We start from the raw sequence: 18688 nt of genomic DNA, 5'->3' as shown, positions 1-18688 counted from the left end.
AACATATTTAGTTCAATAGTAAAACACAACACCAAGATATGAAAAATATAATTGTTCAGCTCCTAAATTTTATTGTAGGAGCTCCTAAGTTTTATTTTACACATTGAAATATTCAATGATATAATATTATAATATTCTTATATTACAAAATAAATTAAATGGCTCATGAGAGTTCCAAAAATATCATAAAATATGTAAAAATGATAGTAAGGAAAAATATTCAACTGAATTGCTTGTTCGCCTTTAATCAAGCTTATACCTTGTGAGATTTGAGCCATAATTATTTCTTGTGTGATTTATCTATATGCATCTATATGTTTTTAGAACTTGCTCCTAGTCTGTCTAAGTTTACATAATGATTTATCTCCATGCATCTATAATTCGCTCGGTAATGCATAAATAAGTGAGTGAAAACTAACTATATATTTATCGTGCGTGGGTTGCAGGGTGTATTTGGTTCGGGATTTGCTTATTACATACAAGGAGTTGTAATGAAGGAAAGGGGCCCCGTTTTTCTCACCGAATTTAGTCCTCTAAGCATGTTCATTGTGGCTATCTTGAGTACATTCACAAAATAAATTAAATGGCTCATGAGAGTTCCAAAAATATCATAAAATATGTAAAAACGATAGTAAGGAAACAAATGAACACAATTAAACACTGAAAAGGCAAATTGGTTATTTACTTTAAAATTACTTTATTTCGTAAGCTCCTCATTAGTATTAATAAAATAGTTATTAGTAAAAATTCCAAGCGAACATCAAGATAAAAATACAAAATTAATAAAATTAAAGTTGAACTTAACATGCCAAACTTAAATTAGTGATAAATATTAAAATAGTCAAAATATATCACAAATTAATTTTATAAAAAAAATCAATAAGAATATAACAATATTTTATATCAAAGCAGATTGTTAAAGCTAAAAAAAATAACCTTTAGCTCACTACACTTAAATAAAGAAATATAAACTAATAATAAACTAAATGTTTAATGCTATATTTTTGTTTTCCCTATATCCACGCTTGTTTTTCTTCCTCGTACAGCAGGTTAGATTTTTTTTCGCTTCTTCAACTTTTTAGTATACCATTTCTTAGAGGTGTGATTTTTATTCCTGAAATAGAAGAGTGTAAAGATTACAGAACATCCAATGATATTTTACACCCTAACCAACCGTTAGAGCTTGTATATATAAAAATCTTTCGATTTCTTGTAAGATAAAACATAGTTATAGTTCTACAATTGTCAAGGAAAATCGAAAGAAGAAACTCATAGACTATATTAAATATAATCTACTAAAATTAGTAGGTTTGAAAGAGATTAAAAAAAATTAAAATTCTCAAAATTAGTAGATTTAAAGATATAAGATCAAAATTCTCAGCAACATCATCAAATACATTATTAAAAAAATAAAATAAAGAGTGCATAAAGTCATTGGGAAATTAAAGGAGACATTGTGAATTTAGAATAGCAAAAAGCATACTATTAATAAAACAAAAGAAAAAAACAATTCTCCAATCATAAAAAATTAGAAAAAATGGATGAATTGGGGTTGCAAAACAAACATTATTAATACACAAATGGAAAAAAAATATCATCATATAGAAAACTGATTTCATGTTAAAGCAATATCATTGATGCACTATTTTTTAGCACTGCAACTACTTGTAAGTATACAAGGCAGAAATAGTATAGCTAAAGGTTAGTACCGGGATATCAAACTCATGGAATAGAATTGCAACCGGCTATCATGTACTAAGCATCATATACTACCTAGAGAAATAAGAGTTTTGGGTTTGAAACTAAACAAAAATAAATAAAGTAAAAGCATAAAACAAATAAGATAAAATCAGGCAAATAGAGGAATTTCAAGGATAATGATTTCACTAACTCTTTTGTTATTCTAATTAGTTCTACGTTTATCCGACTCAAGTTTTACCACGATTTCTCAATACTCATGTCACAATTATTGTATGAACATATAAGATAAACCAATCAAAGCTATCACCGATCAAAGATTGACAATAATCAAGGTAACGACCCATTAGTCGAACAAAAGTTTAAGAAAAATCAAGTGGAATGAGTTCTGAACATTAAACATAAAAAGAACTACATAAATATTAATTACTATCAAACCTCAAAATTCTATTGTTTAGTTATCCGTAGACAGATGAACTAAAATAATAATTAAAGTACGAGACATGAAATAAACAAACAAAACCCAAGATTGAATCTTGAAGTATTCATGTTCCTCTTGTCTTGCTTCAATCTCCAAGAATGATGGAAGAATGAGGTTAAGGAGTGGAGAGGGAGGAGCCTTGGAGGCTCCCCTTTTGGGGGCTATGAATTGGTGAATATTATGAATTAGGTTATGGGGTATATATATGTTTGAAAAGGATTTAAATTTGGTAAAAAGTTTCCTCCAAGCAATAGTAAACATAGAATTTTCGTGCCCCATAGGTTAAGGAAAAGATTTGGCTTCACAAGGTAATGTCTTCTTTCCTTCTTTGAATTTCCGCCTAAAATTCTGCAATTGACAGCTTTACGCGACTTTGGTAGAACGACCATACATTTCTCCAAAGAACTCCGATTGAGATGATCAAGGTACCAACGCGAAGAAATTTCAAAGACAAAGAGAATGAAATATAGATCGCCCTAATCGGAGTTCTGGATCGCCAGTAAATTGAGTTTGAACAGAGGTTGTCGTGCGCAAACATGCCCAACGGGTGCTGGCATGGTCCCAGCGGGCGCTGGAGAGAGTCAGAACCTTCTGAAGTGATTTTTAGCAACCGCTGGCACACGCCAGCGGTCCGTGGGGTTGCCTTCTGCTCCAGCTTCCGAACTTTGACGTTTTTTGCCTTTTTTTTGCTCTATTTTACACATTTCTCACAAAACACATCGAAATACCAAAATGGATAAAATATGCATATAATGGACATGTAATGCAACTTTGACACTCAAAACGGACCACAAAATGACCTTTAAATAGTGCAAAATCCGAGCGTATCATACCCCCAAACTTGAATATTTGTTTGTTCTCAAACAAAATAACAAAGAAACATAAAATAGACGCACGGATTGCATAAGGACTAGACGTCGTAATTGCTTCAAAGTATGAAAAAGATAGATTAAGCATGAATTAACATAATCAAATCAAGCAAGGCTTACTAGTGCACTTTCATTACTAACTCGTGGAACACCTTGAAATCATGCACTCACATGTGACAAACTTCCAAAGATGGGAAGTGATTTGTCTCTCACTCTCAAAGTGTATAAGGTTAATGTGTATAAGCTCTCAAATCATGCATCATGCAAAGTTTACATAGGCTTGCTCAAAGTCTAATCACTCATCTACTAGATGTGATTAAACATCAAAAGTCCGAAAGGTCTTTATCTATGGTTGTAATATAGGCTCTTTGGTAGGTGAGGAATATTTGGCTAAGAAGTGACTCAAAGATAAAAATATCTCAATTAGAGTAAAATAGGCTCCACTTTTCTTATAAACCAAGACACTTTTAACACTTATTTTTCTCCTTCAACTCACTTTCCAATCCTTTCATTTTTTTTTCTTTTCTTCACAACTTTTCTTTTCTTTTTTTTATAAGCATCCTTTCTAGATCAAGTACATTTTTGAATCTTCTATTTCACAACTTGCACTTTTACAACTTTAAGCACACTACTTTTCAATTTTCATAAATTTCCTTTATCTCTCCAATTTCTTTACAAAATATAGAATAAAATAACTATACTAACTCAATTAATTGTCCCCATTGATTTGGCTTCCAAAGAATAGGATTAAATGCTCAAAATTGTCTCCAAGGGGTAAAAGAGATTTTTGAGAAATGGTCAAAAATTTTGGATATAAAAGTAGGCTATGAAAAGATGGCCTAACATCTTCCCTTATCAACTTAAACACTATGTAAACTTAGGCAGACGATGAGCAAGTTCTAGAAACATATACATGCATGCAGATAAATCACACAAGAAATAAATTCGGCTCAAATCTCACAAGGTATAAGCATGATTCAAGGCGAACAAGCAATTCACTAATTATGCACCTTTTCACCAAACCATCAAATTAAAATGACAAGCCATACTTAATCAAAGATGAAAAGAACTTAATAATATTGGCAACTCGGTCTAATGTATCCCTAAACATACGTGTTTCTAAGGTCTTCATGTTATGCTCATGACACAATTCACCTCGGGTTTTAAAAACAAAAACAAAAACTAAAAACAAAAACCTAAAACCTAAACTCATTGTCCACCACTTCATCCCCCAAACATATCAACAACAAAGTGTAAAATAAGTTTGTAGAGTCAGTAGGGACGTGAGTAAATTACTAAAAAAAATACATTGGAAATTTTTCGCATAGTAGCTAGACGGGGCAAAAATTAGAAAAATTTGAAAATTCACGCTGGAAATCTGCAATTGGGCAGCGGCCGCTGGGAGCCCTCCAGCGGTCGCTGGCAACGAGTCAGAACGTTTTTCCAGTGAGTGCCCAGCGGGCCGCTGGGCACTCTGCAGCTGTCGCTGGTGAGAGTCCAGAACCTGCGAAAATTTTCAATCAACACAAAACGAAAATAAACATAAAAAGTACTTTAAAAACTGGAAATAATGGCTGGGTTGCCTCCCAACAAGCACTTATTTTTCGTCTTTAGCTTGACGTTCTTTGAAGCTCATGAGTTATCCCCCATCGTGGGAATTCCGTTGGGATGCCTTTGTACCTACAAATTCGCAATGTGAGCATAGAATGAAGAAAATTGTAGTATGATACAACACAAAATATTTGGCAATCCCCCAAACTTGAACTAAATCAAGGTGTAATTTACAGGAATTTTCAATAATAGACCAAGATCATGCAAAACAATATAAGCTCAAGAATATACACAAGCCATGCAAGATAAAATAGCCTCACAATGCTCTGAACATGAACTATGCCTATCAACAATCAAGTCAACGGGGTGTTCAAATTTCATCCACAAAAAGAGGTTAATTCAAGCACACCCAACAATGATACACAACAATGATTAATTCCAACAAATTCAATTCAACAATTTATCACAAGTATATCATCCCCCATCAAACTCCAATTCAAACTACCAAAATTTATACCAACAACAAAATCATTCAATGGAAGAATTCAAGATCAATACACAGAAATTACAAGAAGAACGTACCTTGCATTGGTTGACAGTTGAGCACAATAACAATTTGATAGAATCCAAAGAATTTGAGTAAGTGAGCAAATTTGAAGTGTGGGTTTGTGAATAATGTGGAGATATAAAATTTAAAGAGAGAGGAGAAGTGGATGCTAGGGTTAGAAAGAAAAAGAATGAAAAAAGGAAAAGAGGAAACATACCTTAAGTAAAATGCCAAGTCTGACTCGCCTCAGCGGACCACTGTGGATGGTCTATCCTCATCGTTCTTCTCTTGGCGGGCCACTGAAAATAACTCAGCGGACCGCTGACCCTGCTCCAGTAAATTTTTTATTTTTTTTAAGAAAAACAAAAATAAACTTAACAGAAAAAATTATTTTTTTAGAAAACCAAAAACAAAAATTAAAACCTAAAAAAAAGAAAATTAAAGTAATATTGGAACACCTCCGTTGTTGCGCTCCTTGCTCTCCTCAAGTACCTCAAAAAAATCAAAAGAAAGAAAACTAAAATTAAATAATATTACACTCTAAATTAGTATTATCAACATTTCTACAATATCAGCTTAAAGCAAGAATATTCTCCGGCAACGGAGCCAAAGACTTGATGCACTATTTTTTAGCACTACAACTACTTGCAAGTATACAAGGCAGAAATAATATAGTTGTAGGTCAGTACCGAGATATTGAACTTAGGGAATAGAATTGCAACTGGCTATCATGTACTAAGTATCATATACTATCTACAGAAACAAGAGTTTTGGGTTTGAAACTAAACAAAAATAAATAAAGTAAAAGCATAAAACAAATAAGATAGAATCAGGCAAATAGAGGAATATGTAATGCAACTTTGACACTCAAAACGGACCACAAAATGGCCTTTAAATAGTGCAAAATCCGAGCGTATCAATCATCATATAGAAAACTGGTTTCATGTTAAAGCAATATTAACGAAGAGTAAGAAAAATACCTAAGATCAATTCAAACTATGCAAAACGTATAATGATACATTGATTATATACTATTATAAATATTTAAAACGATGCCCAGACTTCATAAATATTTTTAAAAATGGCCTAAAACTCACATTTTATATATGTATAAATTCTTAATGTGGTTGCAAGATTTATTTTTTACTTTATTATACAACATAATGACAAAGATAACAGCAAATGATGATATGTAATACCCACTCTTTTAATGAGGAATGATATGCTACATATCTTATGTGAGCTCCTTACGTGAGCACCACTCTCGTTTGACACACGTTTAGCGTTGTTCGTTTCGATTTATCTATTTAGTTTAATTCTAATACATTAAAAAATGTTATTGTAATTTTTAATTTCACAAAATTCATAAAAATCAAAGCTTGATTTATTATTTTATTTATTTATTTGAAATTATAGAGAAAACGAGCAAATCGAGCTTTGATTTTTATGAATTTTGTAAATTTAAAAATTATAATAACATTTTTTAATGTATTAGAGTCAAACTAAATAGATAAATGGAAACGAACAATCTTAAATGTGTGTCAAACAAGAGTAATGCTCACATAAAGAGCCCATATAAGATATGTAACATATCATTCCTCCTCTTTTAATTATCTTCTTTTAAGGTTTTCATCGAACTAAAGAACGCACATCACTATCTAGTTACGTTTGAATCAAGGGAATTTGTTGCTATTTGTGTCGACTTGCCTTAGTAATGTTAATCTGCGAACTACTCCCTCCGTTCTAGGGAAGAAGACCCCTTCCTGGGATGACACGGGATTTTATGCATATTTATTTTAAAGTGTTTAAAATGGAGATAAAAGATTGTTGAATGTTTAAAAGTAGGAGAGAGAAAAAGTTGTTGGGTATTTAAAAGTAGCAGGGGGAATAAAGTAAGAAAAAAAGATAATTGGATATTTAAATTATTTCTTAAATAAGAAATGGCTCGTCTTGGTTGGGACGGATGAAAAGTAGATCATCTTTCGGTTGGACCGAAGGAGTACAAAGGCAAAGGGAACGACGAATGATTTATGTTTGCATATACGATTAATAAACACGATGCACGGTATAAAATAATACTGAGTGCACATCTCATTTTAGAATCTATATTTAATAGTTTAGAAAAAAGAATTTAAGAAGGCAATTTATAAAAATCCTGCTTTTGGGCCTCTTCTTCGCAAGCCCACGCCACACCCTTCACTGCCCGTTTAGTTCAGCCCCTTTGGCTAAGAGTGTCCACTATAAGGCGGACACCTCAATAGCCCCGCCCCAGTTTTTGTCCATAGCCCCAAATTTTATTTCCGCCACTATGGTGGACACTTCCAATAGCCCCCAAATTTTATAATCAATTTTCATTATAAAATGTAAATAATTAGAAGACGAGGTAATTGGGGTCGAATATTCGTTATATTGCAAAAGGGTAAAAATATACAACGAATATTTAAAATAAAATACAGCTAAAAACTCCGCCACCGTCTACTCGGTGTCGGAGTCGGCTTTCTCGTCGTCTTCTTCTTCTTCTTCTCCTCCTCCTCCTCCCTCGCTGCTGCCGGCCGCGGTTTCCCCAGGAGCGTTATCAGCCAACCCTAGCCGACGCTCATACCGAGTGATGAGCTTCTTGTAGATGTTCCTGACGTACGGGTCATCGGTGGCTACGTATTTGCTGCATACGTCTTGCAGTTGTTGCATCAACTGCACATCTATGTTATCCCTCAAGACCTCGTGGGGATCTTGCACCATGTGCTGTGGGATTGGGGCAGGCTGGGGGAGGCACTTCTAGCCCCTCCGGCGCTGCGGATAGAGGCATGTTGTCCCAGGGGCCGTCCTCGCCTAGTGTGTGTAGCGGCTGACTCTTCGACTTGCTCGTCGGGCTGCTCGAATGAGTGCGAGCCGCTTCCGCTGCTGTAGTCCCCGGCAAGGTTGTGCCTTGTACGCTTCGGACCAGGAGCTGTATTGACCTCTTGCGCGCAGATGGCCTTGAATTTCGGACAATCCGCGAGGATTTGATACTCCTCTCACATTGTGAACTTCGGCCAGCCATCCGTGTGGTACTGGCCCATCGACAGGGCAATCACGTCTGTCCCGTATCGGCCACTCTCAGCGTGGAGAAGGTTGTTCTGGTATATGCACGCGAACCGCTTGGTAGCCAGCAGAATCCTACCCCATTTTTTGCAGATCTGTTCTGGGTCGCGCTTATCGGCGCCAGCGGGTTTAAACTCGTCGTATACCATCATGACGCGCCTCCAAAAGCTCCCCTCAGTCTAATCGGTGCCCATTATGGGGTCTGATGTGATGGCATCCCACGCCCTCGCCACGGCAATTGGCTCTGCTTTGGTGTAGAGCTTGCCCCGTTTGGAGCCAGAGCCACCGCTACCGCCGACGCCACTGCCGACGCCGCTGCCCGAGCCACGGCTGCCGCCCATACCACTGACGCCGCCGCCACCTCTGCCTCTGCCGCCAATGCCTCGGGTTAGAACAGGCGTTCCGCCCGTGCTGCCGGCGTATCCGGGATGCCAGAACTGAGCAGACCCATCATAGTATCCAATGCGTCTTGATCTGCTTCGGTGAAAGGTGATTGGCTGGATTGGAAAGAGGACTCCGGACGTGGCTGGTTAAGCACGTCGAGGTTGGGTCTGTAATCTCCAAATGCGGAGCGACTCAGATTCCGCTGAAAAGGTGGAGGCGTTGGAGAAGACCTCCGCGACTGAGATGGAGGAAGGGTTGAACTCGATGCTCACGGCGGGGGAGATTGACTCCAAATCCGCGGCTGGGACGGAGGCCCGCCGTATCCCGACAGCTGATAAGGATAGCAGCCATATCCCGATGGGTGTGAAGGATTGCCGCCGTAACCCGATTTCTGCGAGTCGGGTGATTCATCATCTCCACCGTGCATTTTTTTAGAGTGAAAGTGTAGATAGTGAATGAGGGATTGTGTGAAAATGGTGAAAAAATAGGTGGTGGAGAGTGGTATTTATAGAGGTAATAAAAAAAATAATTGCACCGAGGACCACCGACGCGCCTATAGGCGCTGCGAAAGGACGCCCGACGCGTCCTTTCCCTCCTTTCGCCTGATGCTCGTCCGCCGCCTCTCACCGCACTGTTCCTCGTCCACCCTGGGGGCGGACATCTCCCCCACTATAAACCGCCTCGGGACCGCCCCCGCCGGGGCTATAGGCGCGGCGGTCCCATAGTGGATGCTCTAAGGGCAATCAACTCAAGTCTCGGACAGCTTGCTTGGCAGCCCAGCTCTTTTTCTCTAGGACCTGCAATATGAAACAAAGCAAATTAAATCCTAATGTACTAATAGGTAGAGGAGAATTAGAAGAAAAGAGACACCCTTCTTTAACAATGGAGACCAAGGACCTTACCCAAAGGGCAAAGCCAATTTTCCCACCCATAGCAGCCCATCTCTCTCAGAGCATCCTTAACGCTGCGGGCTGGACCGCACCTGGGTCCCCGCCTGCAGCCTGCAGCGTTGGAGGGGAGGGAGTTCCGGCTCAGGCCGCGCCTGAGGACTGGGGAGAGTTCCGGGGTTGCGCCCGGTTGAGTCCCGACCCTGGGTTTAAGGCTCCCAGGACGCGATGGGTTACGACCCAGCCTAGGGTTATGGGGTGTTCGGGCCGGACCCAGAACCCCTAACCAATTTATTTTTTATTACTTTCAGTTTTTTTACCTATTTATATACCATATCTTAAACATTTTTCCAATAATTTCTAGCTCTATATTCTCTCTCTATCCTATCTATTTTTTTTTTGTTGGGGGGAGTTTGTAATCTTTGATTACTACGGTTTTTAATTTTTATTTTCTAGAATTTGCAATTTTTTATTTCTAGGGTTTGTAATCTATCTATGCATATATAAAAAGCAAGTTTTGGTCATTATTTTAAATATTTATAAATTTGAGGCAAGATTTCAAATAGTTATTTGTTATGGACCTTATGAATTTATCATAATATATATACACGTACTGATTGAATGAATTAAAAGAAGAAAAATGTTTTGGAGACATAATATCTAAGACATAATGAGGGTTAAATAGTAATATTACATTATATTCTACTTTTAATAAAATTTGAATTTTATAAAGGTACCTTTTTGCCCCTTACATCTAGAAAATGGAAATTTTGAATAAGGGGTATTAATTACGTATGATATCAATAAGATTGCTTCATTATGGGAAATGTATATGGAAGATATGGATTAATATTCAAATACATTCCTATAAGTTCGAAGATTATTTGTCTAAGGGAGTAATTTTTATAAGTAGTTGATTTTTTTTTAATTTGCTGGAAAAATAAATTAATGAATGTATAAGTAAAAGTTTATCCATTTTTAGCTATTTATAAAATTAATAAATCAATTTAATTGCTTGAGTTCTTATAGCATCAAATAAAGATTCGAAATTTATTTATGCTTTATTTTATTAATGGACAAAATGTTAGGGAACAACAATTTAAATTTGTATACTAGAATTAAATTGTTACATGGTGTCAAAATAATGTGTTTTAGAATTTTACAATTTAGAAATTTAAACATTGTTATAGAAAAAAAAAAGTTGTTGTGAGTGACTATTACTATTTCGTTGAACTATGACACTAAGAAATTAAGTATGTATATGCATGCAATCATTTTTATGATTCAGAATTTTAGTAATTATTTAATACTAATAAAATAATTTGACGCAAATGACTTTATCCTTTCATTAGATGGTACAAGTAGAAATTAAGTATATAACATATGTATACTACTGGAGTACTATTTTACAATTTAGAAATTTAAACATTGTTATAGAAGAAAAAAAAAGTTGATATGAGTGACAATTACTATTTCGTTGAACGATGACACTAAGAAATTAAGTATGTATATGCATGCAATCATTTTTCTGATTCAGAGTTTTAGTAATTATTTAATACTAATAAAATAATTTGACGCAAATGACTTTATCCTTTCATTAGATGGTGCAAATATAAATTAAGTATATAACATATGTATACTACTGGAGTACTATTTTACAATTTAGAAATTTAAACATTGTTATAGAAGAAAAAAAAAGTTGATGTGAGTGACAATTACTATTTCGTTGAACGATGACACTAAGAAATTAAGTATGTATATGCATGCAATCATTTTTATGATTCAGAATTTTAGTAATTATTTAATACTAATAAAATAATTTGACGCAAATGACTTTATCCTTTCATTAGATGGTGCAAGTATAAATTAAGTATATAACATATGTATACTACTGGAGTACTATTTTACAATTTAGAAATTTAAACATTGTTATAGAAGAAAAAAAAGTTGATGTGGGTGACAATTACTATTTCGTTGAACGATAACACTAAGAAATTAAGTATGTATATGCATGCAATCATTTTTACGATTCAGAATTTTAGTAATTATTTAATACTAATTAAAAATTAAATATATTTCTGTACGTATATACTTTTTACATTCTAGAACTTTAATGATTATTTAATAATAAAATAATTGGATGCGAATGAATATTTTTATTTCATTGGAGGATAATATTAAGAAATTAAGTATTCCTATATGACTATTAGATGATTGAATTCAAATGTTTTTATATAATGCAAATTTTGTAGAAAGTCAATTTATGATATGGAGTATCTTACCAATTTATTGGCTAGCGCTTAGAATCAGAAAATATAGACAATTGCAAAATTAGAGCATTGATTTGAAATGTTCATATCTTTACAATACTAGTGAATTAATTTGACAAATGCATTAGTTTCAAAAGTTTACATCTTACCATCCGAAAATGGTGGATAAAATCATAGAGTTTATATAATCGTTTATATGACTTAAAATTTAAATGTTACTATTTAATGGAGTATCATTTTAATTTATTTTATATTAGACATGAAGTATTTTTTATAACTTGCAAATTTTATAAATATTTGATAATAAAATAATTAGATGACAGTGACTAGTATAATTATAATTTACTTCTAATTTTGATAAAATTAAATTTAGTTTTTTTATTTAGAATTTTAAGAATTATTTAATAATAAAATAATTGAATATAAATATTATTTTGTTGGATATCAATAAGAAACTAAGTAGTGAAAATAGTTGAAATTTTGTTAAAATTTTGCTAATAAACGTGAATCTTAATTGATACTACTATGTATTAATTAGTTATAGATAGTTAATTTGATTAGATTTGACTTCCCTTCCCTAATAATCAATTATACATAACTACTAATATTCCTTTTATCTAAAATAAGGGTATATTAGTACATATTTAAATTAAGGTTATGGCAAAGTGACATAGGGGCATTATGTCATAGAGACATTATGTCTCTAAATCACTACTCTTAAAAGAATCATAGTATCAGGGTTTGAAATTCATATATATAGACGTTACTAATTGTGTTGAAAGAATCATAAAGAATAATAGTACTATTACTACTCAATTTAATTTCAAGTAATGCTGTTACTAATGGGAAGTTATACAATTTTAGGCACTAATTTAAATTAAGTGAATTTATTATAATTATTGTACAAATTATAGTGTGTATCAATGAGTAAGCAATTACACAATGATTCCATTCATGAAAATTAATTTAATTTAATTTAATTCAAATCAAGACTTTGTAAAGTAACTAATTATTAGTGAAATGCCCAAATAAGTTCATTAGCCTAATTACCCTAAACTAGGCATGCACAAACAGGTGGCGCCGGTTCATGAATCGGAACCGGAACCGGCGTCGGCGGTTCAAGCTGGCCGGTTCAAGTCCAGAAATATCGCGAACCGGAACCGGCGGTTCGCCAGTTCAAACCACCAGTTCATAACATTAAAAAAAATTATTATTTATAAAAATCAACTTATATATATAAAAATCAATTTTCACAAATAAATAAATACAATAATTTCATAATAACTCATATTTATTTGTTAGGCATATGATTCTAAGAACCATTCTTTGTTGTTTCTCTTTTATAGAGACATCCTTGAATATTTTGTGTTTCACTTTTAATGTGGGACAAAATATATTGAAATATTTTCTTGTATAACTACACGTTTAGATCATTCATTCATCTTTTTCCAATGTGGTATACAAAACTTTCTTTTGCTTTCTACTTTTCTTTATTTTTTACTACATTTTATTATTCACTACCTTTATCTTTATTTTTGTTATGATTCATTTTCTAAGACAAATTTATAGATAATAATAGAATCAATAGAATAGTTCAATTAAATTTAAATATTGCATGTTGCTCATAATTTGTATATTTATAGAATGTGGATGTGTTCAAATAATAATAATAATTGGATTTAAATGTGCTCACTTTTAAGAATTCTAAGAAACCATTCTTGGTTGTTTCTCTTTTATAGAGACATCCTTGAATATTTTTTGTTTCACTTTCAATGTGAGACAAAATATGTTGAAGTATTTTCTTTTATAACTACATGTTTAGATCATTCATTCATCTTTTTCCAATGTGGGATACAAAACTTTCTTTTATTTTCTACTTTTCTTTATTTTTTACTAATTTTATTATTCACTAACTTTATCTTTATTTTTGTTATGATTTTTTTTCTAAGACAATTTTATAGATAATAATAGCATCAACTACATTAGTTTAATTAAATTTGAATGTTGCATGTTGCTAATAATTTGTATATTTATAGAATGTGAACGTGTTCAAATAATTGGATTTAAATGTAAGCATGTTGCTAATTTTTCTCAATATATTGATTAAAATGTGAAAAAAATAACAATTAATATAATTGGTATAATAATGATAAAAATAGATAACAAAAGAATGATTTGTTTAGTGGTATAATATAGTTTATATATTTATATATTAGTAGTAGACTAATAGTATGATTTTGTATAATAGTTGTTATTCTAATAGATGTAGTATAATTTATACAAATAAATTTATAATTTATATAAATAAAATTATTATTTATATAAATAAAATTATTATTTATATAAATAAAATTATTATTTGTGAATATAAGATAGATAAGAATAAACAATTATTGAGTAATATGATTTGTATATAGATAAATAATTATTCATATTATAGTTATCACTAGATTAATACAATTTGTATAATAATTATCTTCTTAATGTGTATAATGGTATTTATTAGTTAACATACACATAAACTTATACACAAACAAATCGATAATGATAAAGAATTAAAGAATAATACTTTATGTAATTATATTTGTTGTTAAGTTGTAATAATAGAAGATAGTTAAGATATAAACTAATATAAACAAAGATGATGAAAATGTATCATGTAGTTATAAATAAGGAGTTTTATCCCACATTGAAAGAAAGAGCAACACATCCAAGAACATGTAACTATAAAAGAGAATCATCCAATACACTCTCTTTCAACCCAAAGGCTCAAGTCCAACATTAAGTGTAAATTGTAACTTATAAGTTGTGACTTGTGACTTGTAGTCTCGTTAAAATAAACACTAAAACGAGAAGAAAAAAAAATTAAAAATTTTGAACCGCCGAACTGGCGGTTTCGAACCGCCTCGTGATCCGGCGGTTTTTTGAACCGGAACCGCCGGGACCCTTGGCTGGCCGGTTCCGGTTCATGAAAATGGTGAACCGTGAACACCTACCCTAAACCAGGGGTGGAGCCAGAAAATTGTACCAAAGGGGGCAAAAATATAAATATATACAAATAAATGAATAGACATAAAACAAAAAGATACTAAAATATATTAAGCATGGACAAAACAATTACAATTGTTCCCGATGAGGTCTCATGACTTGAAAACTACGCAAAATTCTTTCAGCATCAATCTTACAAAATATATCTCTCTCAATATATGTAACCAAACAATCATTCATCCAAGAGTCTCCCATCTTATTACGAAGACGGCTTTTCACAATTTTCATAGCCGAAAAATACCTTTCAAATGATGCGGTCGCAACAGGTAGAACCAAAGCCAACTTCACAAGCAAATAAACCAATGGATAGACAATATGTCTTCCTGTAGCAACTAACCTTTGAGAAAGATCTCCAATACTTTCAAGATTTGAGAACTCTTCATGTGATCTCATGTCGCGGATATAAGTCTCGAGTTGTTTGTCAAGCAACCGAAAACTAACTTCAGAGAACTCCAAAGGATAACAATGAGCACGTTCAATCAATTTGGATTTGTTAAAAGCAGTAAAGGAACTCTTTGGGCTTAAGCAAGACAAGCAAAGAAGCAAATTTGTGTTAGCCTCATTGAAGCGATTGTTGAGTTCTTGTAGTTGCCAATCGATCACACCATTAAAAAGCTCAAACCTGAAATAAGTCAAGTTCGTCAAAACTTCACCTTTCCTTCGAGGACGACCTCGACCAGGAGTCTTATACATGTCCTTCATATCTAAGATTTCAGTATCATTTTTCTCACAAAATATAGATACTTCGCTGATCAGAGACTCCCATCCTTCATCCCGCATATCTTGTAGATGTTGTTTTGCTACTTCAACTAAGGCCATCGCATTCACAATATCCTGATCTTTCCTTTGCAATGCCAAAGATAGTTGATTCGTGATTGCCAAGATTATCGTCATCAAGTGCAAAATGAATGCAAACTCAAAAGTTGGCACAACACCTAATAACAAACATGCGTCACCACTTTGTTCTGCAAAACCATCTTCTTCAACGATTTGGAGAACCTCAATAACTGGAGTGAACACCATCGACAAATTTATCAGTGACCTATAATGAGACCCCCAACGTGTATCACCAGCTCTTTGAAGACTTCTTTCTTGATTAGAACCTGTGCCCGTTGAGAGTTCACCACAATCAAATGCTCCCAAAAGTCTTTCTATTTGCTTCTCCTGAAGTAAATCTTTGCGCTTGCATGAAGCTCCAACTATAGTAGTTATATTGTTCACCAAGTTAAAAAAAGCAGCAACTTGTGGTTTTTCTTTGCCACAGCAACAAGAGCTAGTTGTAATTGATGAGCAAAACAATGAACATAATAGGCAGAAGAGTTCTCTTGCAGGATCAATGCCTTGAGTCCATTAAATTCACCTCGCATGTTACTTGCTCCATCATAACCTTGCCCTCGCACTTTAGACAAGCTCAAATTATGCTTCAAAAACAAAACTTCTATAGCCACTTTTAATGAGGAAGCTTTGGTGTCTCTCACATGAACAATACCAATAAACCGTTCAACCACACATCCTTTTGAATTGACAAATCTTATAGCAAGCACCATTTGTTCCTTGACTGATATATCACGAGATTCATCAACTAATATAGAAAAGTATTCACCACCTACCTCATGAAGAATAACATTAGTTGTCTCCATAGCACAAGCACGGACAAGATCTTTTTGAATATCAGGAGCTATCATTTTTTGATTTCCCGGAGCATTATTCAAGACAACCTTCTTTATATCATCATTATGACCAGCAAGAAAACGTAGGAGCATAAGAAAATTGCCTTGATTTGTAGACTCTATTGATTCATCATGACCACGGAATGCCATACCTTGAGATAGAAGAAAACGGGTACAGTCAAGTGAAGCCGTCAAGCGAATGCGATAATCCTTTCGTGCTTGTGTTGATTGCTTTGCAAAAGCAAATTGGATATGTTATTGTTGCTGCATCAAATCCTCACAACTTCTCCATGCTCTATTGTGGGCACTATCTGGACCTCCAACGTGCTCGTTGAATTTTTTTTCTTCCAATTAGTATATCCATCTGATACAAACACTTCACCACTTGATTGTGCTCTAGTATTAGGCCTATAAAGATAGCAACACAAGCAAAATGCAGCATCTTTTGAAACACTATATTCCATCCAATTTCCATGTTCCTCAAACCATTTTGGAACAAAGCGTCGATATATGTTGCCAATTTTTTTCTGAGGAAAATCGTGTCCCTTAGGTTGACACGGGCCTTGTTGCAGATAATGTCTTCTAATTCTATCACGGTCATTAGGATGATAACTGAAAATATTCTTTCTAAGCCCAGGATCAGAAGGAAGTCCTTCCAAATTGATTTCCACGTGTCTTCTTTTAGAGTGATCATCACTTGCTCCTTCTCCAATTGATGGTATTCCTTCTACTATTAAATTCTTTCTTTTGAGAAATTTCTCCATCTGTTACTTGAAAATCAAATTTTAAAATTGATTCAGTCATAGGTTTAATCAAATGATGAATATTACTAATAACTAACACTCTAATAGAGAACAAGAAAAGTTAAAGAATTTAGGATTGTATTTGTGCAGTGTATGATAAAGTATGATAAATTAGAGACAGTAATTCAATAAGATTTACAGCATAACCACACATAAATTTATCCGCATAAACAACATTCCTACAATGAACACTCAGATTTGTTACCACAAATAATTTACACAAACTCGGATCAGATCAACAGTAAATCTCAATCTCTAAATTTCACAAAATTATAAGGAGGATGAAAAAAATAATTCAACCAGCACTATTGCAGATCAACGATTAAACTAAGAGATGACATTTTATTATATTAAATATATATACCTTCTCGCCTCTCGGCTTCTTCTCCGGGAGCTGAGCAGCTTCTCCTCCACTCCCACAATCCAGCAGCGGTGGACGGCGGGTCAATCTCTGTTTGGATTTAGATTGAATGAATTTCGTTTCCTCCAAGAGCCAAGTCACGACCGGCAAGAACTTTCTATAATATCTATTTGGATTGTGATATTTCTTTTGTATAACTTTCTTCTCATTTTTCTCTGCAAGTTCAAGAGCAGATAGAGAGACTCACGTTTGGCTTCTTCAACACTCAATCAAATGACTTTTTATCTTCCATCTAAAACACAACTAGTAAGTTTTATTAAATATTATTTAAAATACATGTTTGACTTCCGTTTTTTTTTTCAAGGTGGGGCAATAAAGATTTTTCTATTAACAAACTAAGGGGGCAAAGCTATTACATAATACACATTTTATAATAATATTATATCTATACCTATGTATAAATGAAATGTTGAGGTGGGGCAATTGCCCCTTGTCTATATGCAATAGATCCGCCCCTAAATATGTCTAATTTGCTACCTTCTTGCTCACTTTTTCTTCCATTATTGGATTTTCTCCAACAAGACATTGTTTTCCATATGAATATCAAATTCCTTAATGAATTATATAGCCTAGCAATACTCCATCGGTCATCAAAGTGAGATATGTACGCATTTTTTAGATGGCCAAGCCCGATGACAAATCAATTGCCATTGGTGTGTGTTCCATGACAAAATGGTAGGGTTATAAAAGGTGATTTTTGTTATTTTTTTTGAAGTTCTTATATAGCTGGAGGCAATCCGACATGATGGAGAAGATGACATCGGCATACGACGATGAAAGTGCTAGAGATGATGAACGGTAAAGGAGGCTATTGGAGATAGAGACAATCAGATAAAAAAGGTTGGCAGAGATTAGAAGTAAGATGAATCCATATTAAAATAGAAGAGATGATGATGTAGATTAATTCTTAATTAATAGTAATAAACTTTTTTATTGATTCCAATCAGTTGGTCAATTTATTTTATTATGTGTTCTAAA

The 18688-nt window shown here is 33.7% G+C and overlaps 1 protein-coding gene and 1 pseudogene across 1 annotated transcript; both read right to left on the bottom strand.

The window, feature by feature from the left end:
* Positions 1-14885: 14885 nt before the first annotated feature.
* Positions 14886-15839, bottom strand: LOC121796808. Its single transcript, XM_042195588.1, has one exon. It carries the CDS (start codon positions 15837-15839, stop codon positions 14886-14888), a length of 954 nt encoding a protein of 317 aa, XP_042051522.1.
* On the bottom strand, positions 15803-17802 carry LOC121795184 (annotated as a pseudogene).
* Positions 17803-18688: the final 886 nt, after the last annotated feature.

The sequence above is a fragment of the Salvia splendens genome, chromosome 3 (assembly GCF_004379255.2).
Source record: "Salvia splendens isolate huo1 chromosome 3, SspV2, whole genome shotgun sequence".
Lineage (NCBI taxonomy): Eukaryota > Viridiplantae > Streptophyta > Magnoliopsida > Lamiales > Lamiaceae > Salvia > Salvia splendens.
Note: the sequence above shows the minus strand (reverse complement) of the source record. Positions and strands in the feature narration are given on the sequence as shown.

Coding starts and splice junctions, on each gene's coding strand:
- LOC121796808 (XM_042195588.1), bottom strand. CDS start 15,839: ATGGTGTTCACTCCAGTTATTGAGGTTCTCCAAATCGTTGAAGAAGAT.